This window comes from Eimeria maxima, genomic scaffold (assembly GCF_000499605.1).
Source record: "Eimeria maxima Weybridge genomic scaffold, Emw_scaff51, whole genome shotgun sequence".
Lineage (NCBI taxonomy): Eukaryota > Apicomplexa > Conoidasida > Eucoccidiorida > Eimeriidae > Eimeria > Eimeria maxima.
Window position 1 is genome coordinate 1 of NW_013563879.1, and position 22,797 is coordinate 22,797.

Consider the following 22,797-nt stretch of genomic DNA (forward strand, 5'->3'; position numbering starts at 1 on the left):
ATTATATATTTATATTTATATTTATATTTATATATATAAACCCTAAACCATTATTTATTTATGTATATATTTATACCTTTTATATTATATATATTCTATCTAGTGTTTATTCGAACAATTATTGACAGAAAGGAATGGCAATAAATATACATTGGGGTATATATATATTTATATTTATATTTATATTTATATTTATATTTATATTTATATTTATATTTATATTTATATTTATATTTATATATTCAGGGATAATACAACTGGTATAAGGGATAAAAAGGGAAAGTATATATAACACTAAACCCTAAACCCTAAACCCTAAATTGTTGTTTAGCTTACTACATAGACTTGTTTAAGGAGTTGAGGTATTGATCGAGGATCAGCAAAACTTCGAGTCTTTTGCATAGATGAGTTCGGCTTTAATGTAACTGTTCCTTGACGAACTGGTCGTCGTTGAATCTCCACCGTCGCCTTACGCTCCATCTTCTAGGGTCTAGGGTTTAGGGTTTAGGGTTTAGGGTTTGGGTGAGTGATAATGCGTTTGGGCTCCGTATGGCACAACAACGTGCACACACAAAGCAGATATGTCGTGATGTACGAAGAAAATATTATAAGAAACCCATCAAAAAATACAGATCAACTCCTGCTTCTAGGGTTTAGGGTCTAGGGTTTTGGGTTTAGGGTTTAGGGTTTAGGGTTTAGGGTTTGTTCGTGACGAGCGCCGCGCCACTTCGAGGTATCACCCTCGGATATCGGAGAGGGCTCCTCCTCCTTTTGAAGAAATCAAAGATTACAGTTTAATATTTAGGGTTTTGGGATTGGGGTTTAGGGTTTGGGGTCTAGGGTTTAGGGTTTATGTGCAAGCGTTTAGGCTCCGATGGTCGTCGCGCCCAGCGGAAAGTCGATTGCAAGAAGAAGCGCTGCATGTACACCCCAATAAAACCTTCCTTGCAGTAATTGATATAATAATAAGTAAATAAATAAGCAAATAAAGCAAAATAGATAAAATGAGGCCAAAGAAACACCGAAAACCATAAACCATAAACCCTAAACCCTAAACACCAGGGCCCTGAACCATTGGCATGCCGGCGCCGGCTGTGCAGGTTAAGAAACCCTAAACCCTTAAACCCTAAACCCTAGCAACGATTAAAAATATTAAACCCTAATACTCCACCTATTCACGTTTCCCTAAAATAACCTACTAAAAAGTCTTACATAAGCCACCAGACCCTAAACCCTACAAACGTAAACCCTAAACCCTAAACCCGAAACCCTAATACACAACACCGAAGCTTCCTCGGTTATGCTGTCTTCAGAGTGTACGAAAGGCCCAACTACTAAAGCTAATCCATAAACCCTAAACCCTAAACCCTAAACCCTTTGGTTACATGGGGAGCAGCGTGTTGGATAGAGTTGGGTGTGTCGATTAGTGTTTGAGAGCTGCTTCTCTCCCCTTAGTGAAGGTTTGTAGTCGAGGGTTTAGGGTTTAGGGTTTAGGGTTTAAGGTTAAGCGCAGCGCCACAAGGGCGGTAGGAGGAAGCATGCAGGATAGCAACAGGGGTTGCAGCAGCAACAGCAGCAATGGTAGCAACAGCAGCAGTAGTAACAGAAGTAACAACAGCAACGGCGGGAACCAGCAGCGCAGCAGCAATATATTTTATTTATTTATTTATTTATTTATTTATTTATTTATTTATTTATTTATTTATTTAGTGTATTCTTTTATTAGCTGTTCTTAAGGATGACACTGTTATAGCCTAACTATGCAATGCTTTTCCCTTTTACACCAAGCTAAACCCTAAACCCTAAACCCTAAACCCTAAACACTAAACCCTAAACACTAAACCCTAAACCCTAAACGTTATCGGTGGGAAAGTTGAGGTGTATATGCAGCAGGGCCTGGGTATGAACTGCTGAGGGTTTATTGTTTCTTATTGCTGCTGTTTGCATGCACCCAAACCCTAAACCCTAAACCCTAATTCCTGCGCAACAGCCTTCAGTCGTGGGGATACGTTATGTGGTTTGTTGTCTGCTGCTGCTGCTGCTGCTGCTTCTTTTGCTGCTGCTGCTGCTGCTCCTGCTGCTGCTGCTGTTGGTATTATTGCTGCCCCTCAAGGCCTAGGGATGTGGCCTTCATTAACTTCTGCTGCAGCTCCTCAAGCTGCTGCTGCTGCAGCGCAAGCCTGTCTCTCTCCTGCTGCAGCAACAGTAGCTGCTGCTGCTGCTGCTGCTGCTGCTCCTGCCCTGCTGCCACCATCATAGACGGAGACACCGCTTGTGTCTTCTTCAATTCTGCTGCAGCAAACGCGCCGTGCTGCCCCCCCTGCTTCAGCAGCATCTGCTGCAGCAGCAGCTGCTGCTGCTGCGGGTTTTGCTGCTGCTGTTTATGCCGCTGCCTTGCTTGAGTCAGAGGAGTCACTGCTGCTGCTGCTGCTGCTGCTGCTGCTGCAGTTGGTGCTGCTGCTGCTGCTGCTGCCCCTCCTACTGCAGCCATCCCCAGCATGCCACCAGCAAGCGTGCGGTCTCCTCCTTTCTTAGCTGCTTGCTGCTGCTGTCGATGTTGCTGCTGCTGCAGCTGCTGCCGCAGCAGCAGCTGTTGCTGCTGCGCCAATGAAGTGCCTTGCAGCTGCTGCCTGTAGATGCCAGCTTGCTGCTGCTGTTGCTGCTGCTGTTGCTGCTGTTGGAGCTGCTGCATTTGTTGTTGTTGTGGTTTGAGCAACTGCAGCATTTGCTGCTGTTGCTGCAGTTGCTGCTGCAGCAGCAACTGCTGCTGCAGTGCTGCTGGATTAACAGGTGTGAACTGTCTATGCATCTGCATTAGCTGCAGCTGCTGCATTTGCATTAGCTGCAGCTGCAGCTGCAGCTCCTGCTGCTTCTTCTGGTCCTCTCGTTGCTGCTGCAGCTGCTGCTCTAGGTACCGCAGCTGCTGCTGCATTAGTTCTTTATTCCTGTCTCTCTTTTGCTGCTGCTGCCACTGTTGCTGCAGTCCATCAGGTAAGCAGCAATTGCTGCTGCTGTTGCTGTTGTTGCTGCTGCTGCTGCTGTTACTGTTGGGGGTACGGAATGCTTTGGACCTGTCGAGAGGTGAGTGCAGGTCCCTGAGTTGCTGCTGCTGCTGCAGCTGCTGCTGCTGTAGCAGCTGCTGCTGTAGCATCTGCTGCACCTGCTTCTGCTGCTGCTGCTGCTGCTGTGGCTGCCGCTGTTGCTGCTGCCGCTGAGGAAAATGCCTGCTTGCTTTTGTTGCTAGTGTTGGTGTGTTGTTGCTGCCTGCGGATCTTTTGTTGCTGCGGCTGCTGCTGCTGCTGCTGCTGTTGCTGCTAGGCGGGCCTCGGCAAAGTCTTAGTTGCTCGAGGATTTTGTGTATGGGAGACGAGAGAGGAGGAATGTTGCTGCTGCTGCTGTTGTTGTAGCTGCTGTTGCTGTTGCTGTTGTTGCTGTTGTGATAGTTATGTTGTTGTTGCTGCTGCTGCTGCTGGCGCTGCTGCTGCTGCGGCGGCTTGTGCTTGGACCCGCGGTTCCTCCCCCTTTGCTGCTCCTGCAACTCTTCCACCTAAAATACACCCAGACCCCTAGAGACAAATCACAATCTGCCAGCGACAAAAAATATCTTGGGTTTAGGGTTTAGGGTTTAGGGTTTAGGGTTTAGGGTTTAGGGTTTAGGGTGTATGGTCACCTTGGACAGTACCATAGAAAGCGCCACAATTTGCCGTTCGCCTATGAAGGTTGTTGCCTCTATTAGACTTTTCATGAAGGGGACGTCTGTTCACAAGTTACAGCTGCCGGCATTGAGGGTTTAGGGTTTAGGGTTTAGGGTTTAGGGTTTAGGACTTAGGGTTTAGGGTTTAGGATTTAGGGTTTAGGGTTTACGGTGTGCTAGGGTGCCGCCAGGCACGTGAGCTTCGACTTCACACACTTGCACCGTGTACGGCTTCAGGTTCATCGGAAGTGCGCACGAAGTACGACCTAGGGTTTAGGGTTTAGGGTTTAGGGTTTGTGTACCTTTGAGGAAAAGTTCTTGTGGTAGTAGGGAATGAGGTAAATAAAGAGAAGGTACGCCGTTATATTCATAAAGACGATGAATAGAAGAAAGAGCACGAAAGAAAGAAAGAAAAAAATTAGATGTTCTGCTTCTTAGGTGTATACCTACTAAATATCTGTATAAAAAAAAAGATATATATGTATATACAATAGACAGACAAACCCTAAACCCTAAACCCCAAACATCTGGGGTAATGTCGTAATGCTTGGGGGTGTCAGAGCATGCATCTTGGTGTTGTAGGATTTCGGGTCTTTTTTGCGGGTTTACGGTTTGGATACTAGGGTTTAGGGTTTAGGGTTTAGGGTTTAGGGTTTAGGGTTTATGGCTGATAACTCACCGCTCGCTGTTAACACGGCGACTCCTGAAGGGTTAGACGATTAGACAGCCACGGAATAGACGGCGCACTGCGTACACCAGACTTGCCTGAGGAGGGGAGCACGCAAACCCTAAACCCTAAACCCTAAACCCTAAACCCTCGGTTTTGTTAAGGAAAATACCATGCCTCGTGCGCGGCCAAACCCTAGACCCTCAAAAACCCTCAGCTAAACCACTGGACTCTTCTTACCCCAGCTAAACCCTGATCTAAGCCTTCCCCTTTAGCCCTGCAAACCCCCCATAAACCCTCCTAAACCCTCGTAACCCTAGTTAGGGTTTCTTATCCCATTGTGCCTAAACCCTCATGAGCCAAGTGTATCCCTCTAAACCCTTGCAAACCCTAAGGGTTTACAGTGAATACAGAGAAGGAATCAAAGATCTTTATAACAAAATGTCCTCCTTGCTGCAGCAGCAGCAGCGCAGCAAGAAATTCTGCCAGCAGCAAACGACCAGAAAAAAGTTCTTGAAGAGTTTCGTCTTGATGCAAAATATCATTCGGGTCTGAATAAAAAGAAAAAAAAAAAAAAAAAAAAAAAAAAAAAAAAAAAAAAAAAAAAAAAAAAAAAAAAAAAAAGGAAAAAGAAAATAAAAATAAAAAAGAATAAAAAAGAATAAAAAAGAAGAAATAAGAAGAAAAAGAAATAAAAACACAAAGAAAAGGAAAGAAAAACGATACAAAAAATATTCATAGTCAGCAGAAATGCAGTCTGCTGCTGCTGCTGCTGCTGCCGCTGCTGCTGCACATCAACTCCAAGGAAGGGAGGAACGGTGCATGCATGCATGCATGCATGTTTGCTGCTTGCTGCATGCGAGGAGGGGGGTGTACATACGCCTCAAGGTAGCAGCAAACCATAAAACCCCCGACAGTGCAGCAGAAGGCAAGAAACAAACCCTAAACCCTATAACATGCAAACCCTAAACCCTTAAATGCATGTACACCGCAAACCCTTGAAGGCTGCACTCATTCAGCTCCACTTTCCACTCACTAATACGGCCTAGGGTTTAGGGTTTAGGGTTTAGGGTTTATTTACAGGAGCCCCTAGGGTTTAGGGCTTACTGGTAACAGCCGCGCCGTCTGCCATAACCAAAGTGACGCCTTCTTCAAACCCTGGCACAGGGTCTGCTGCAGCAAACCAGCAAACCCTAAACCCTAAACCCTAAACCCTAAACCCTAACGCCCTAAGCCCTAGTCCTCAAACCCCAAGCCCAACATCCTGCGTCAAACAGCCACGTGAAAACTAACCCAGGTTGTGCTGTCTTCCCTGCGTATTCGAGCCCAGCTGCTGTTGCTGCTGCTGCTGTTGCTGCTGTTGCTGCTGTTGCTGCTGCGGCTGCTGCTGCTGCTGCTGCTTTGACCTCAAGAATTCAAACACCGCTTGCGCTGTACTCTCGATGTTGCCGGGGGCGCAGAGGTCGCCAGTGCCATCCCCGCCCCACAGCGCTGCATGCAGAAACCCTAAACCCTAAACCCTAAACCCTAAGAGGAACAAAGCACCATCATTCGTGAAGGTCAATGGTATATACACCAACGTAGACATGTGACTGCAGCAACTGCAGCAGCATCACAAGCAGCAGTTGCTGCAGCTGCTGCAGCTGCTGCAGCTGCTGCAGCAGCGTAGAAGCAAGAGGATGCTGCAGCACCGGAAGATACACCAAATGAGGTCTGCAGCAGAACGACGAGGAGCAGCAACGGAAGCAGCAGCAGCCAAAGCAGCAGCAGCCAAAACAGCAGAAGCATCACAAGCAGCAGCAGCAGCAGCAGCAGCAGCAGCACAGCTTACGTGTGAATCGGGGGTTGCTGGTTAGGGCTGCATACCAGCTATCCAGTGGTGCTGTATCTGGTAACATAAGAGTTATTCCAAGTCCATAGACCTCCGCCTGCTGCTGCTGCTGCTGCTGCTGCTGCTGCTGCTCCATTCGACTCTGGGATTCTGCTAGACGGCGCAGTACTTCTGCTGTAATAGCAGCAAACAAATCCTTGTCGTTTGTCATGCCGTTGTTCAGTTTGTTGTCTGCATGCGGTCCCCCTGCTGCTGCTGCTGCTGCTGCTGCTTCTGCAGTTGCTGTTGCTGCAGCACGATCTGTTGTTGCTGTTCTGCCCAGTAAATACAAACTCCAAGCCCCTGGTCCCCCACAAAGGTCTATGAATACACGGACGGGCTTCCTCTCAGGTGGGGCATCTGCTGCTGCTCCTGCTGCTGCTGCTGCTGCTGCTGCTGTTGTTGTTGTTGTAGCAGGTGCATCATGTCCTCTTGCTCCATTTGCTGCTGCGCCTTGCTGCTGCTCACCGCCTTGAACAGTAGTGCTGCAAGGAGCAGCTGCTGATGGCGGCACCTTTCGCAGTGCCCCAACGAGCCCGCAGCAGACCTTTCCGTTGCTGCTGCTGCTGCTGCTGCTGCTGCTGCTGCTGTTGCTGCTGCTGCAGTTACGCCTACACCACCTTTCTGCACAAAGATTCAATTCCTCTACCTTATCTCCTGCTCTATTCTTATGACGGACAGACCCGCAAGAATCTTGAGGAAATACAGCAGCACGTGCACGGTGGTACAGTTGGTCTGTACACACTAACACCCTAAACCCTAAACCCTAAACCCTAAACTCCTAAACCCTAAACACTAAACCATACACACCAAATCACAAACCCCAAACTCTGAACCTCAAAACCTAAACACTAAACCCTAAAACCCAGCCCATAAACCCTAAACCCTAAACCCTAAACCCTAAACCCTAAACCCTAAACCCTAATTTATAAACCCTAGCGTACCCTGTCCACTATCGAAAATATCTCCTAATTTTGTTTTGTGTTCTAAGAGAGATTGAACAAGATGAGGTGTACATACAGCTGAGACCGTCAGCCGCTTTGGGCACATAGGATAGAGGTACAGTACATCCTGTACAATGCGCACTGGTTCAGCAGCAGCAGCACCAGCACCAGCAGCAGCAGCAGGAGCAGCTCCTGCTGCTGTTGATGATGATGCTGCTGCTGGTGCTGGTGCTGTCTCGCCTGCTGCTTCTGCCGTAGCGCTTGTTGCTGTCTTCAGTAGGTGTGTTGATGCTGCTGCTGGGGAGGTTGCGGCCGTCGCCGCTGCTGCTGTTGCTGCTGCTGCTGCTGCTGCTGCTACTGCTAGTGTTTGTTCTGCTGAGGCGCCCTCTCGAGCCGTAGGCAGCCACTGACTGCCTCGAGCCTGCAGCAGTAGCAGTAGCAGTAGCAGTAGCAGTAGCAGCAGCAGCAGCAGCAGCAGCAGCAGTAGCAGTAGCAGCAGCAGCAGTTGACGCAGATGTTCAAACACATATGGTTATAGACAGTATACAACCCTCCAATTTTGAGCAGAGCAGCAAAGGGTTTAGGGTTTAGGGTCTAGGGTCTAGGGTTTAGGGTTTGGGGTCGACTTGTGTTAGGCAAACCTGTTTTGCTGCGGTGACCATTAAGGCATCGTGTGAGGCGCTGCGTCTGCTGCTGTTGCTGCTGCTGTTGCTGCTGTTTCGCCTGCCACTGTGTTTGGTACCATTGTTGCTGCTGCTGTTGCTGTTGTTGCTGCTGCTGCTGTTGTTATTGCTGCTGCTGCACTCCAATGGTTGTACGTCTAAGAAGAGGCGGGCAGCAGGTGTATAGCAACGCCTTGCAGAGCTGCGTATCTGCTCCCGCCGCATATTCTGCTCTTGCTGCTGCTGCTGCTGTTGCTGCTGTTGCTGCTTCTTTTGTTGCTGTTGCTGCTGCTGTTGCTGCAGGCGTGCTGCAGCTGCTAAGTGCTCTTCAGAGTCTTGGCTGCTCGTGCTTGTTGTTGCATTCTCTGACGGACTCGCAGCAGCAGCGGGTGCTGCTGTGTCTGCAGGGACTGTCTCGTGTGCTGCTGCTTCTACTGCTGCTGCTGCTGCATGAGCAGCCATGCGGACAGCACCAAGTGCAGCAGCAGCAGCAGCAGCCTGAGAACCTACCCTTGTCTCTCTCCAATAGAAAAGAGAGGTTTGCCTTTCTTCCTCGCCATCAGCAGCAGATAAATTATAACAAAGTGTTTTTGCCATGAGCAGCTGCTGCTGCATAAATGCGTGCCTATCTGTTGTTGTTGTTGTTGCTGCTGCTGTTGCTGCTGAGGCAGCATCTCCTGCTGTTGTTGATACTGCAGCAGCAGGTACTGCTTTTGTTGCTGCTGTTGCTGCTGCTAGTTGTGCTGCTAACTCTGCTGCCCCTAGATATGTAGGCTGTGCTGCGACTTGAAGTGTTTCTTCTTTTGCTGCAGCAGCAGGAGATGCTGCTGTGTCTGCTGCTGCTGTTGCAGTATCTGTTGTTGTTGAGCTTGTTGCTGCCATAGCTGCTGCTTCACTTGCAGGTGCCCCTGTGCTGCTGACGTCAGCTTCGTGCGCCTGCCCATTCTGCTGTTGCTGCTGCTGCTGCTGGAGCTGCAGCAGCAGCTCCATCAATTTCGATGAATCGGTTACACAATGCTGCTGCTGTTGCTTCTGCTTCATCTGCTGCTGAAGCAATTCCTTACCTACAGAGAGCAAGGTATGATAGGAGGAAGAAAAGCTCGAGCCTCCACTTTCGCGCTGCTGCTGCTGCTGCGGCTGCTCCTGTTGTTGCTGCTCATATCCGTGCTGCTGCGTCCCCTGTGGATACTCCAACGATATTTGTCGCTGCTGGAAGCCTAAAGAGTCAATGACAGCCTCTTGGGCGTCCTTGAGTTCGCCTTGAACAGCAGGCATCGCGGCTGCAATTTCGGGTGTACATACAGCTGCTTGTTTTGGGCAGCAGCTACCTTCACAATAGACCTCCGAAGGTTGATTTCTTAATTGTATACTCTAGATCCTAAACCTTAAACCCTAAACCCTTAAACAGCTGTGGTACGCAGCAAGGTGGTTCAGGCAATATGCAGGTCTCACGGTTGAGACAAATCGGCAATTGCACGGCAAGCGGAAGTTGATAGCGCTTGAGAAAGAGTTTGTTGAGTAGATAAAAATTCTTTAAAACAGTTGAATCAGTCAAAAACCTAAACCCTAAACACTAAACCCCAAATTGTTCTCTGCCGCGCTGCCCACCACAGTGGCGAAGGTACTGGTTCTGTGGGTCGCTCAACGGTGTATGCGGCACGAGTGTTGGTTTTAATTAGTAAAATAAATTTAAACATCTTACGCGCATCAGAAAAAAAAAGAAAAAAGCACGAACTCAGAGCATCCACTGCAGAATCTTCGCGGCGGAACGAGCATAGACAGCGTTCCGTAGGCTGAGTCGGGGACAAGGCACGTGGTAAAGGGGGAAAAGGAGGAAAGAAGTTACAATTTCGATTTACATAAGTTGAAATAAGTTTTTTTATACTTAATTTCAGGATATTTCGTCGTCTTGAATCCTATTTATCTCCCGTACACCTGCAGAATATCCACGAGCACGTGACAGCTTCGGCGGGCGATTTCGCGGCCAGTCGACATACTTAGTGCAACAGTTGAATAGTTTCTACATAATATGTGTTATTTTGATTATTTATTTGAAATATAGCAGTAAAGAATAGTTTCTATAAGCTGTATATTGTTTTGCATATCTATTTGAAATCGGGCAGTAAGACGATGTCTTGTCGAGGATTCCACTGTCAACCCGCGGCGCGGTGGGGAGGAGTTATCGACGGCATATCTCGCTTGTACGCGTGTACACCGCGGAGACTAAACAATTATAACACAATGTAAACAATCGTTCGCATCAAAGTATAACTAAAACTTGGTTTTCCCGGGTACTTTGCGACCCTGGAAACATAGAGCCACTGCAGCTCGTCTCATAGCTTAGCTAGCGACAGCAGCAACAACAGCAGCAGCAATAGCAACAACAGCAGTAGGAACAGCACCAAAAGCAACTGCAACAGAGAATGCGATAACGATATCAGATGCAGCTATGAAAGGAGCTGCAACAGACCACAGTTCGGCACCGGCCGCCGTTGTGCCTAGTGTGAAATGCAGGGAGCCCACTCAATGATCTGGGGCACTCTTATCCCCTCGTGCCGTCTTCTCGTGCGCATGCTGACGCAGCAACTCCTTAATGTTACTGCAGCAGGTGCTACAGCTATCAGCTACTTTAAAATGCACTACGAGCCAACCTAAACCTCGTCTAGTCCGAAGTCGCTACTGCAATGCTGGAAATAGTGACAGCGATATAGGCGCATGAGAACTGCCTACAGTACGGCTGCACAAAGCAAAAGAGGGCTTAGTTAATGCAGGAAGTGGGGTTGAATTGCAGCATGGGTTCCAACAACGGTTGATGCAGCTCGTGACAGCCCCCCTGCTGTCCGCATAAGCAGCGCCAGGCCATTTCATCTGTTTGCTAAGGACGCCCTACGGCTGGAGCAGAGCAATCCAATTCATCCTACATTGACTTCATTGAAGCTCGCTATGGTCCTCAGCTGTGGCGGGAGGCTCACGTGATATAAAGAGGCGTCTAGCTCACGCCCGGCAGCTCGAATGAATCATCATTCTTCGACAACTTAGAACACGATTCATCTGCTCTGTTCGTCTAAAAGCACTTATGGATCGCCATCTGGCTACATGCGTCACGCTCCTGGTGCATGCAGCGAGCCAAGGATATCTGCATCCACTTGAATGAACCTGTCTGTGTCTTCAGTTAGCTCAACTTTCTGCCGCCGTTCTCCACATGTTTGAAGGACCACATCGATGTAGCCCAAAACATTCTCAGTTAGGCCATGTAAATCTTCACAAACCGGCATGTTCTGTTACTTTGGCTAGAACTCTTAAACCCTAGACTAGTAACAGGGGTTGAGTTGTAGTGGTACTTACACGACAAATCTTACTGGGAGCTATGTTTTCTCGGCATTTCTGCTTCTCTTTGTGCTTTCCTGCTGTGTATATCTGTGTGCTGCAGCTAGTGCCGGTTCAGCTGGCAACGCTACGCCATAGCTCTGCTCCTGATGCTGATGCTGGTGCTGATGCTGGTGCTGATGCTGGTGCTGCTGCTGCTGCTGCTCATGTAATGTTGCAGCTGCACTCGTCCAAAGCGCCTGCACGGGTGCACCATGACACTGCGGTTGAAGTGCGTTGCAGCCATTTCGAGCTCAAATTCCTTTGTTGTGCACTTGTTTAGTCTGGTATCTATTGAAGCCTCGCTGCTTCTTCACGTCCCTCTGTCCTTCGGCTACCTGCATCCACAGCAACCCACCATTAAATGAAGTAGATTTGAAAGTGCAGGCGCCGCCCAACCAAACAATGGAGAAAACACGGCAGCTGCCCAGACATCTGAACTAACACAAGGGCATCTTCCGCATGCTGCCCGTCAGGTGCATTTTAGAAAATTCTAGGTTCTAATGGTGTACTAACACCTCCCCAACGATGTACACCAAGCAAATGCTGGTGAAGCACAGCTTACAGTAGACTGCAACGGCGAGGTAGGCACTACGCCGACTTGTACCAGGCGATCTGCAATGAAGCTGTACAGGTTTTCATTCAAAGACCGCCTCCGCTGCAGCTCCCCCTCCCTAGCTGAAATGCAAGTTGTCCTGAAGGCGTCAAATGCTGACCGTGCAAAGAGCCTACTCCCATAGAGCAGGCCAGTGCATGCGCACAACACGACAAAACTCATCAACAGCAATCCCAATCTCGCCGAAAAAAATTCGTCATAAAGCTAAAATGAGAAACAAAGCTAAAATGACAAACACCAGAACGAGGCACCAGCACAAAGCAAAACATATTGGTCGCCTTTCCGGGCATGCCGGCACCGCAGAAACAAAATCCACGCATGAACACCAGCTGTGGCTGCATACCGAACTGGGGCCTGCACCGGTACCTAAGTCATTAGCTTCGAATAACAAGCCATAATTGCGTAGTTACTCTAGTTGTACGCCTAAAGAACACGGCTCTGTACTGCTCAAAGGGAGGGGATGCGTAATTGTGTTCCAGGGCTTGCTTGGTCGCAAAGTCAAGCATAAACACAGGGATGCGCATCCCGCAGTTCTCGTGCCAAATGAGCGATAGGAGAGAGGACTCGGAGGTGAGAGGTTTTATGACCAAAGAACCATCCACAAGAATCCTTTCCACACGCCGGGCTGGATCGGGAATTGTCTAGGCAATCAGACGAAAAAGCACATTCAAAATGCGCGTTGCAATGCACACGATAACAAGTTGACGCACAATTAATTAATTCTGATGACTGCTGGAAGGCGAGGCTTCTTGCGTTCAAGCCACATGCAAGATGCATTTAGTCTAATTTCAAGCAAAATGTCTCAAGCAGCCAGCGCTTCTTCAATATTACGAATGTTTCTGAAAGACAGACACTAAAGCCATCCACCAGCAGCAGCCTAGCCTCGGGCCGAAGCCGAGAAAGGAAGACCAGCGCCCTATCGAGGCTTCCACTACCCCATGCATGCACACAGGGCACGTACGTAGAAGTGCACGTAACTAAACTATGAGTGTCAATGATGCAGAACCACCACAGCTAGACACAGGGCCAAAGAGAAGGTAGCAAAGAAACAGGGCAAAAGATCCACGATACACCCCGGGACTGACCATTGTTTGCCTCGGCGTTTTGTATGCGTTGTCCAGTGTAATCATTTTGACAACAATTTGTGAATTCCGTTCGAAGTCGTCAACAGCGAACACCTCAAAACACGCATCCCTGCAAAACCCGAAGACCCCAATGATAAACCCGCAACCCTATTCCCATGCAAACGGTGGAACACACGATGACGATGCAGCAATGTGCAGATGCATGCTATGCCAGATCAATGCAGGAGGTGGCTTCATAATCGCAATTTGTAGTTAACTTCCACCTGTTGGCGAATGGCCAGGGAAAGTCGATGTGGAACTGCACCATTTGATCGACGCGTCCAAGACGTTCGTTCTCCACTTTACGTAGGCCGAGTCTGAGACACCTCAGCATCCAGTGATGCTGTACGGTATTGGGTATAGGGAATTGGGTATAGGTTTTACACTATGGTGCAAGCACCGACCATCACTGCCCTGCATGACGCGACGTCCGGCGGCCCTTGGGCCCGCCTTGAAAAAGCTATTGCACGGCAGCGAAACCACAACGAGCAGTAACAGACATCATGTTTTAAATCCAAGACGTCGGAGTCAAAGGCTCTGAACCATATGTCGTGGGTAGTCACTCTTAAACCCTCTAACCCTCAAATCAGGCCCTACTTGAACGGCTTAGTAAAATACGGCACCCAGTTGCTGAAGTGGTCCACTTCATTCAAAACGGACAGGATGCAAATTAGTGGAGCGGCTACGACGCCTTCAAGCCGGACAGATATCTTGTCGGGATTATCGCTGTAATTCCTCAGCTGGATGTTCAGGTTGGAACCATCGTTAACGACTTCTTTCCTAAAGGTAAAGCAGAATACTCTATGCCGCGTCCCCTCAAAAGACTAAGGGCAAGCCAACACTGAATAACAAACTTAAGAAGACTCAACTGAACGGACAGTCATTATGTAAGATGCTTCTAGCACAGCCAAACACACTTTCACGCAAATCGGTGTGGTTGGGTAAGCCCGCACAAGTAGATGTAAATATGTGCACTAGGGAATAACCCCACATCTGCATTCAAGAGTCAAGAGCATGGTATGCCCGTACAGCCACAGATACACCCAACCATACATGCATACATACAAACTAGAGCAAGTGTACACAAATGCCAGCACTAAAAATCAATCCGAAGCCCTTAGCATGACAAGCATCTAGTCATGAATGTTGTGTGTTGAGGATTAGGGTTTGCGGCTTCCCAGGGGCCTGGTTTCGCTGCTTGGAGGAGCGGATGTGTCGTTTGTCCCAGCACTTTAGAAAGTAAAGAGGGTTTTTCTGGTGAGTATCTCGTTTTCTGATTATATTTTTTGTCGATTAAATCTCTTAAGTCTTGCAGATGAGGCGAGTGGCCTCCCTGTAATTGTGCCCGCAGTTGTTGAATAAGCTCTGCCGTTTGAGGCGCTCCCATATCTAGCCTCTCCAGGCACTCTGGCTTGTCCAGGTCTTTGTAGACTTCTGCTACCATGTGACGTCTGAATGCAGTTTCCACGACTTCCGGGTCATTGTCTAGCCAGTCGTTCAGTACCGAAGCACCCACTAGGTCTTCCAGATTCGCGACTCCTGATAATTGGCTTGAACCAACTCCTTCCAAAGGCTCCTTCCCCTTAAATTGCTGCTTCAGCTGCTCGATCAACAAAAAGGCATCTAAGTGGCGCTCTAAATGGCGCAACTGGTTGTGGATTTCTTTCTCTACGACTAAAGCGGCCAGCGGACACCCTAGCAAATTTTGGGGCACCGTTGCCGAAGGGTTCTTCACATCTTCATTCCCCGTCATCTGCACTAAAGACCAACCTCCACGACTACAAGAACACCACTCGAAAGCAGCCGTCGACCACTGGATTTAGTTCCACTTGAACGGATTCCGTGGCCAAGTGAGTGCCCCGAGGCAGCGCAAATAAAGCGAAGGACATAAAACAAAATAATGAAATTCTGAAGGGAAGCTCTAAGTGGGGTATGCTTATATGCGAAGAAGCTGCAGTAACAAAGACAAAGAAGAAGACTGGTCGGCGTCTAAGGGAACTTGTGCAGTTCGACAAGCGGTGGCCCAGTGTCAGATGGAAAAGGCGTACTCAAATCTGCCACTGTATTTACAAAGATAATTAAAATTTTAGTGTGTGAATTTCACAATGCTTCCGGAAGAACCGCTTCTGCCCACCTTCGTAATAACACCCTTCGTGCCAGTGGTTTGCGTGCCGCGGTCGTCACACAGCCCCAGATTAATGAACTGGTATCACAATTCTCTTTACTATCAGTGTAAATTTGTTGAAGGTTCACACTAAAGGGGAAATGGAGACGGTCTCCACCCCTACTAAAGATGCTTTTTTATGGCTGAGTGCAGTGGTGGTCGCGCGAATGTGCAGGTTTCGACCAATCTGGCACTCATTTCTACGATGATGGCTGGTTCCACAACACCCCATTTTGGGACTTCTGCTTCAAACGAAAGTATGTAATGTCTTGGTGAGCACAACCAGAATTGAGGGACGTCAAAGTGGCCGAACGTGCGGGGCGCTAAGTGCGGTGGAGGATACTAACTGCTGCAATCAGACTACGTCTGTGAGAATATATCTTTATTCAAGGCATTGATATGACTTATTTGTGCGGGGCTGGTTCTCTGTGAAGCCTAGCGTTTGAGTCGTACCCGTCTGGTGAGGACCTGTGCCCGAATTGGAGTGCAGAAAAAAAACAGCTGGTACTGCCGATCGTTCGCGTCTGAATGGAATGTGACATCTCTGAGGGCAAGCTTTACAATACCATACAACTTGTTGAGTGCATCGACGCAATCCAGCCGCCCATGTGAAGTATAACCATCTCAGAGATGCATGGTGACCCACCGGTGCACACATGCTCTTGGATTCTCCTTTCAGCTGTGTAACGAGTTTTTGAAAGCGTGCTCATCAGTCTGTGTTTCTACAATATGCATGCCAGGATGCGAGGAGGTTCTGCACTGCTTCACTAATTGGAGTGAAGGAAGCTTGAATCTCGCGGTGCACTACGTGAATAATAAGTGGACTTGTGAAGTATACTTTCCACACTAAGGAGGATAAACTCTGCACAGATCATGAGTCACCTTATAACAGACGTGGATAATCGGCTATGGACGAGAGGCGCACTTCATGAGAAGTCTTGGCGCTTGACTGGCTGAGCAGGCAAGGTATCATTGCATGAGTTGAAGACCCTACCGGACACTCATAATGCTATCTTGAGTTACACCCTCTTCCCACGGGCCTCAATGCTTAGGCAAGCACACTACGAAAACCTTTCCATTGAAAATGTCCAATTCAGACTTTTTCACTAACATGCTGCATACACACACACGCACACACCTTCAGAGTTGTGCACGTGTACGGTCCAGTGCAAGCTGGCTGTACCCGTACAGACAGCAACGACCCTCCTACGTGGGGTTCACAGAACCGAAGTTGGAGGATACGATTCATAACCGTCCATAGGAACATCACATTGAGGCCTTTAGAAAAAGCAGTTATTAATATCTAAAGAATAGTTGGAAAATGGGGTTCATATTTCGTCTAAGAATGTAACTTGTTGGTCTTGACTCTTCATGTAGGCAAGCACGAGGAAGTCTGCATACTGACGATGTGTATAGTCCTTCAGCAAGCCCTTCTTGAAAGACAATGAATAGAGCATCCACAGTGGTGCTAAAGCGGAGGTGTCTTTTAAGTCCTGCGGTCCATTTGTAGCTGCCAACAGATTAAACAGGCAGTCGGAGTCCTTGACTTAAAATTAAAGGCAAGACGAGCAATGCCCCTTTACACATTTCAAATAAACCCACTATATGCATCGGGTACGCCCACGCTCAGCAGATTCAAATTCTCTTTAGCGCCTCTACAATTGAAGCAGAGACACTTAGATCCACAGGCAACTTGAGGGTTGCGTTGTGGTGATGCCCAGAACACCTTGGGAGGGCGGTGGAGGCCGTTAGGCAAGCTACCATGGAATCCACACTGTGTTGCATTACGTTGCAAACACAATCAACCCAAATGGCTTCTAGATCATGGTAGAATACGCGGTGCGTTTTGGAGTCTACTGGGTTGGTGGCTGTCATTTCTACTCATTCGAAGCATACGGGAACACGAAGAAGTCAAGCGTGTCGCACACACGCCGGCGGGGACCCTCCGGCATCACGAGACATGCGCCTTTGGAGTCACCACTGCACTGTGAAAACTAGCCGCACCACCTTGGATGTACAATTAACCAAAATGACCCTTTCTTTCAAAGGCCTCTTAACCTGTGTGTTGCTACGACTAGCGTTGACTGCGCAGCTCTCAGCCTTTGCTGATTGCATGAGGAGCATTGAATCCTCCATGGCAGCAGTTAAAACATTGCATTACTATGATTGTTCAGCCTTCGACAATACTTGCCTAAACCAACCCCATACCATCCGGGAGAAGGCGCGATGTATCGGCGGATCCCCAAACAGTTGCTTCTTGATACCAACGACGACTTCCGGTGAAGGTCGATCACCTCTCTGGTAAATGCGAAGAGCAGCACAAACACTTTCCACAAATTGCTTCACTTCTGGGGTTGCTTTGGCGTCACCCTTCCCCATAAGCACGGGTGGTGCAGCCAGCTTGCTCATCACACCAGGCCACCAGTGTTCCTTCCCTGCTGCCTTCCCCAGTATCTCGCAGGCACAGAACAATGCATCAACAAGAAGGAACCGGTTTGCTAGTGGTTCGACTAGTTCATAATACGAGGGTTTCGTCAGAATCGTGATCCTTGTGGAAGCTGCATCCCTCAAGAGATCCCAAGTCGTAAACCCGAGGGCGTCGACTTCACTCTGAGAAAGCGTATCCTTGCAGATGATTCTCTGAAATTCCAAAAACTTCTGTGCCAGCTGCCGAGGGAAAACTGAAGAGTTCACGGCGTGCGTCCAGTCAAAGTAATGTACCAACACTCCTGATTCAACGGCTGGCAGTCGGTAGAAAGGATGCTTTAAGAGCTTTTCTCGAATGGCAGGGTCCACCTGGGTAAGAAGCGCACGAGCAAACAATAGACGCAAAAGCATACTTAGCTGGGTACGCTACGTGGACGCAAAACGCACTCCTGGTGGACACCAACTGCTTACCTGGGTATCCTCTTCCGAAGGACCCGGTTGGGCCACGTTGTCACCCTGTCGGCGGGCACTTGCCCTCGCTATTAGGTACCTTCTAAGAACGCTCTGAGTGGATGATGCACTGGAAGCAGGCGGTGTGTAGTTTCGCTGGTCTCCCTGTGCAGGGGGCCGGTGCAGGTCTTGGTGTTGCGTGGAGTGTTCCTGATTCGGGATTTTGCTGGGTTTCCCATGTACAACTGCCGCCAGTTCCTGTGCCTGCATACGCCCACCTTCCAACTGTGGCAAGGTACTGCTCGCAGGATACTGCAATGAACTGCTGGCAAGCGTGGCGGGTGCTTCAGCGGCCGGCTCCTTCTTAGCATGATGAATATCACTTGTGCCAAGGGTAGCATGGGCACCTTCTGTCGTTTTCCCAAAGTGCACTTGGGGTGACGAACCGTTAGCTGTACCTTGGACCTGAGAAGCACCAGGAAAGCTCACTGGTTGTGGCCTCGCCACACTGCCATTCACCCCATTGTTCCCGGTATTGAGGAGTGCCTGAAGTCCAAGGGCAGCCAGTCCTCCTGGGGAAATGCTCTGCCGAGTGCTCAGAAGAAAATCTATGTCCTCAACTGGATCAATCGCCCACTCAGCGATCCTCGCCCTCTTCATGAGTTGCTCATCTGTTCCCGTAACATCCCCTGAACCTTCCGAAAGCGTATTAGCGGTCTGTCCTAGTGCTAGGGGCGGTTGGGTCTTGGCTGTGTCTTGTTGTCGAGAGGTGCTAACCCCGGTGTCCTCCTGCGTCTTTTTCCTTTTCCTTTTTCCACTTAATGTTCTAGTCTGCACCTCCGCTGACTCTGGCAAAGCTGAGGGTTCGCCAGGAGCTTTGAAATGCTCTGCAGATCCAGTTGTTTCACCAATGATGTGGCAAAGCTCGGAATTAACCTTCCCTTCCAGGTGTCCATCGGATTCTTCATCTCCATCAGTTTCTTCTGCCAGTTTCCTATTTGCCACCATCGCCCCGTTCCCACTGCTGCCCTTCAGCCGGCAAAAGTAAATTCCAAATACAAAAACTACCATCAGTGCATAAGACAACCACGCCAAATGCTTGCGCTGACGGCAGAGCCTCCGCTTGCTGCTGTGCGAGTTGGGCCATTGGGCAGCGGACGGGAAATAGGCACGTTCAAAGGGTGGTACCGAAGATATGGAAGAAACCTTTGCATAAGACACCGACTGTTCTGGTTGCTGTGATCCAAAGTGGGTGTAGCTTGACATGGGGACTGAAAAAAAAGGTATTTTTCCCTGTTCAACTGGACAGACGATCGGAGTGGTGATTCGGATCTGCTTTGATCGGGCCCAACAGAACCTCTACTGTGCCAATGTTGAAAATAACAAGGTAAAGGAAAGCACTAATCCACCAGGGGTGCTAATTTCACCGAAGAGATGCTCTGTGGAGCGGTTCCAGTTAAGGAAGCCTCTGGACCATGGTGTGACTTCCGTTATCGTGATTGTTCAAGAAGACCCCTAGGTGAATACATAATACGTGGGAAAATATGCTAATTATCCTGCAAAGGCTCTAAAAGCAGCTCACAATGCTGAGTAAAGCGCAGGCAGACTGATCGTCTGATGCCAACGTTCCAACGCGCCCCGTGGCTTCGCTCCGCTCAACTTAGACGAGGCCGAGGTTTGAGAGTCATTATTGAAGGACACTTGTAAATATTGGAATTTACAATTCATATTTTAGTACATTCTGTATCGAGGCAGGTCTATCGACTGCTCGTCGCTCTCTGTTTCGCTGATGGGCACGAACCACCAGAGCGTTCCTCAGATGCGGCGGAAGAACCACTTGCAGGTCACTTTACTTTAGCTCGATTCCTCCACAAGAGAAGTCCTGACTTTGAATTTTCTTTTGCTAGGTGTTAGCTGTTCCCATCCAATTCTAATGGGAGTGTTCTGCTTCGAAATGGCTCAGTCGATGTGACACTCTCCGCATAGCAGTTTCCCGTTCCCGAAAGAGGCAGGCTCATCGTTTGTGTGCCTGTTAGCACTTTGGGAGAAATGATAATGCTTAAAGACTACATATTGTGGAATTAATGTAAAATGGAGCCTTGGTTTTACTGCTTTTGCTGTTAACACGCAGTGCCAGCCGCTATAATTGCTACTGCTGCTAGCAGAGCGACTCCTCACCCAAACAACCGCACGACCCTATGCTGGTATGCTTAGGAATCCTCGAGGATAGCAGTTGCTTTGGAAGTATTATATTGAATGGCTTATTCGACGGGGTCCCACAACTGTTCCCAGCTGCAGGCTGAGGACTGGTTACGAGGGGTGACATCGTAAGGCCCATAGGAACAACCATCAGCTGAGGATCTGAATCCACAGCTGTTCTGCCTGAGGTATTCTCATTCGCGAATGGGATTTTTGGAGGGAAGACGGAATGCACGGAAGGGAAGGGGCTCCAAAGTACTACCGTTGAGCTACCGTTGGTACGTTCATCTGAAAATTTGAAAGCTGGGCTTTGGAGCTGACAGCCGCTGCTTCGAGGAAAAGGAGTTTAAAAGGGGATGTGATGGAGCATGAACCCCTACGAGACGTCCCAATATAGAGCCAACCGTCTTCACGAGTCATGAAACTTCTTTGCTGATACCTAGTGAGCTACTGTCTGTGTTATTAGCCTGTTAATGTATCATGCACCTTAAGATGTGTGCGCACGCGAATGGCCTTCTCCTCCTAGCTTCCTCGTCCCGTTGTCTGCTACGATATCACGGTGGACTAGCCCGACGTAAAAAACCTGTATCATGGGAACGCGACCCAGCTGTCAACCAACCTGGCATTTTACGCTGCCAGTACTGCAATTTCGCTTGACCTGCCTACTGTCGGGGACGCGCTGCCGCAGAGAGTACTCTAATGAAGATAATAAAAGACAGCACATTATCGGCGTAGCTTTAGATATGGAATGCACCTCAGAAACCCTGCCAAGTTGCATTAGCAACTCATGTCCATCAATATGAACTTGGGTAAGCAAGGAGGCAATTAGAGGTGGAATTGTGTGTGCTGCTGTCTGTGCTTTTTTCCCCATCGCAGCGATGAAAAGCTGCGTGGGGGCCCAGTTTTCGCCTGATCAGTTTGTTTGTTCGATTAGCAACCCTCTTCAAAGTCTTTCTTTCCCAACTTCCGCTTTATTCTTCGCTATGCACTCAATCCCGAGATACATGGTTGGTTTATTGCAAAATGAGCGCATGCGCCTCTCGATACATCCTCAGGGCTCCCGGAGAGCCAATTTCACTCGCTGCTCTTCTTCACCAATTTCTACGTTTTTGGGCGGGGCTGCCATTCACAGCCACAGCATCCATTGTTACAATAACGAACTGCCTTCTTTGCTTCTCAGCTGGGGAAGTAGCAGTGACATTTTCTCTCTTTTCGTTGGTGTGCCAGTATTCCATCATATTGGCGTTGTCAACTCTTCTATCTCTCAGTTCCCTCGCCGGTGTCTACCCAGTTACTAACAGCATTCCGCTGCGGAAAAGTGCCGTAATGAATTATTGATCGAGAAGTTCCGACACCTTTGGAATCCTGATTTCCAGTGGCTGATATCCTTCCGTAAAGATCACTATCAATCGAGTCATTTGCTTAAGCTTCCCCAACCCCATTACGCTCCAGTGTACTTTGCCGCGTTGCTAGAGGATTGAGGGGGATGAGCGAGTAAGCCTGCATTTCATCGCATATCGGATAGTTTAAGAAGTCGGGCTGTCCTCAGGAGAAATAGTACCCTTGCTTAGATGGAGCGTTCATTGTCTTGCTTGTCCTCCTAACATGTGCAGCTCTTCTGATGCTTGCTACAGACGAAAATAAGGCTACAAATGCACAAGAAGAGTCTTTTCTGCCTGCACATCAAGGCAACCTTCATATTTGGGCAGTTTCCAAAGGCGAAGGAGCCCTGCATAAACTGTTTTTTTATAAAAAGGATTTTTCTTTCGACAACGGGTTGTTCAACCGCTGACAGCTTCGATATTGTAGGGCAAAACCCAATCTTGGAGTGGAATTCGCTGTGCTACCAGATGTAACGTCAGTCGTCAGTGTTATGCAAGGCGTATAGTTGCAGTGTGACATCCCTACGCAGTCTCCAGGCATCCTTAGTGCAGAGGCCCAGGCGACTGGAACTGCGGAAGAGGAGCTATCCTGCCATGAGTACCAAGGTACCCTGCTCCAACAAATGATGCACGACAGCCCCCCATATAAGCAGAGCCAAAACTTCTTAGCCGTCTGCAGGAACACTGTAGACAACTGCTAAAGACTTGATGTTGCATTCCAGTTGCCTCCTAAAGGCCGACAAAGGGCTCATGCCCCAACTTCAGACAGGCTTGCCACCTTCCGAAAGAGCATGCTACGCCACAGCGGAGACCATGCGACAACATCACACACCAGCTGTGACGTGCTCTCCATTACCACATATATGTGTGCATTTAACCAGAAACTGCATCTAAAATGGAGAATAGTGAATGAAGAGAGTCAAATCTTGTCGGGAAGGGGGAAGCTGGGGAATGAGCTAACCGCTGCTCGCGCGGTGGTTGCCGACAAGTTGTAGACTGTGAGCAATTCTTCGCTTCACAAACGTCGCTTTTTACTTCCACTAAAGCTCTACCAAGCAGATAATTAAATATGACACCTAAAACTAAAGACCGTGTACTTCCTACGGATGATTCGGTGTTTCGACGATGTAGAAGATCTGCACAGATTCGGCGAGGCGATGTCTCTGGCTCAGCCCTTAATTCGGGCGGGGTCCTAAGGTTCACAGAATAAGGTGCTCTCCTCATAAGCAGTT

General features: G+C 48.7%; 3 protein-coding genes across 3 annotated transcripts; all 3 read right to left on the reverse strand.

Moving 5' to 3' along the window:
• Nucleotides 1–2,095: 2,095 nt before the first annotated feature.
• On the reverse strand, nt 2,096–9,112 carry EMWEY_00008200 (ftsJ-like methyltransferase domain-containing protein, putative; the record flags this gene model as incomplete). The annotated part of the gene is made up of 8 exons (XM_013478591.1): nt 2,096–3,547; nt 4,442–4,459; nt 4,764–4,912; nt 5,469–5,534; nt 5,655–5,852; nt 6,193–6,966; nt 7,176–7,596; nt 7,817–9,112. The coding sequence occupies 8 exons, from the start codon at nt 9,110–9,112 to the stop codon at nt 2,096–2,098; spliced, it is 4,374 nt and encodes a 1,457-aa protein (XP_013334045.1).
• A 2,345-nt stretch (nt 9,113–11,457) lies between these two features.
• EMWEY_00008210 (hypothetical protein, conserved) lies at nt 11,458–14,696 on the reverse strand (the record flags this gene model as incomplete). The annotated part of the gene is made up of 7 exons (XM_013478592.1): nt 11,458–11,541; nt 11,769–11,931; nt 12,306–12,460; nt 12,905–13,013; nt 13,344–13,403; nt 13,541–13,723; nt 14,071–14,696. The coding sequence occupies 7 exons, from the start codon at nt 14,694–14,696 to the stop codon at nt 11,458–11,460; spliced, it is 1,380 nt and encodes a 459-aa protein (XP_013334046.1).
• A 2,571-nt stretch (nt 14,697–17,267) lies between these two features.
• On the reverse strand, nt 17,268–19,250 carry EMWEY_00008220 (hypothetical protein, conserved; the record flags this gene model as incomplete). Its single annotated transcript, XM_013478593.1, has 2 exons — nt 17,268–17,903; nt 18,006–19,250. The coding sequence occupies 2 exons, from the start codon at nt 19,248–19,250 to the stop codon at nt 17,268–17,270; spliced, it is 1,881 nt and encodes a 626-aa protein (XP_013334047.1).
• Nucleotides 19,251–22,797: the final 3,547 nt, after the last annotated feature.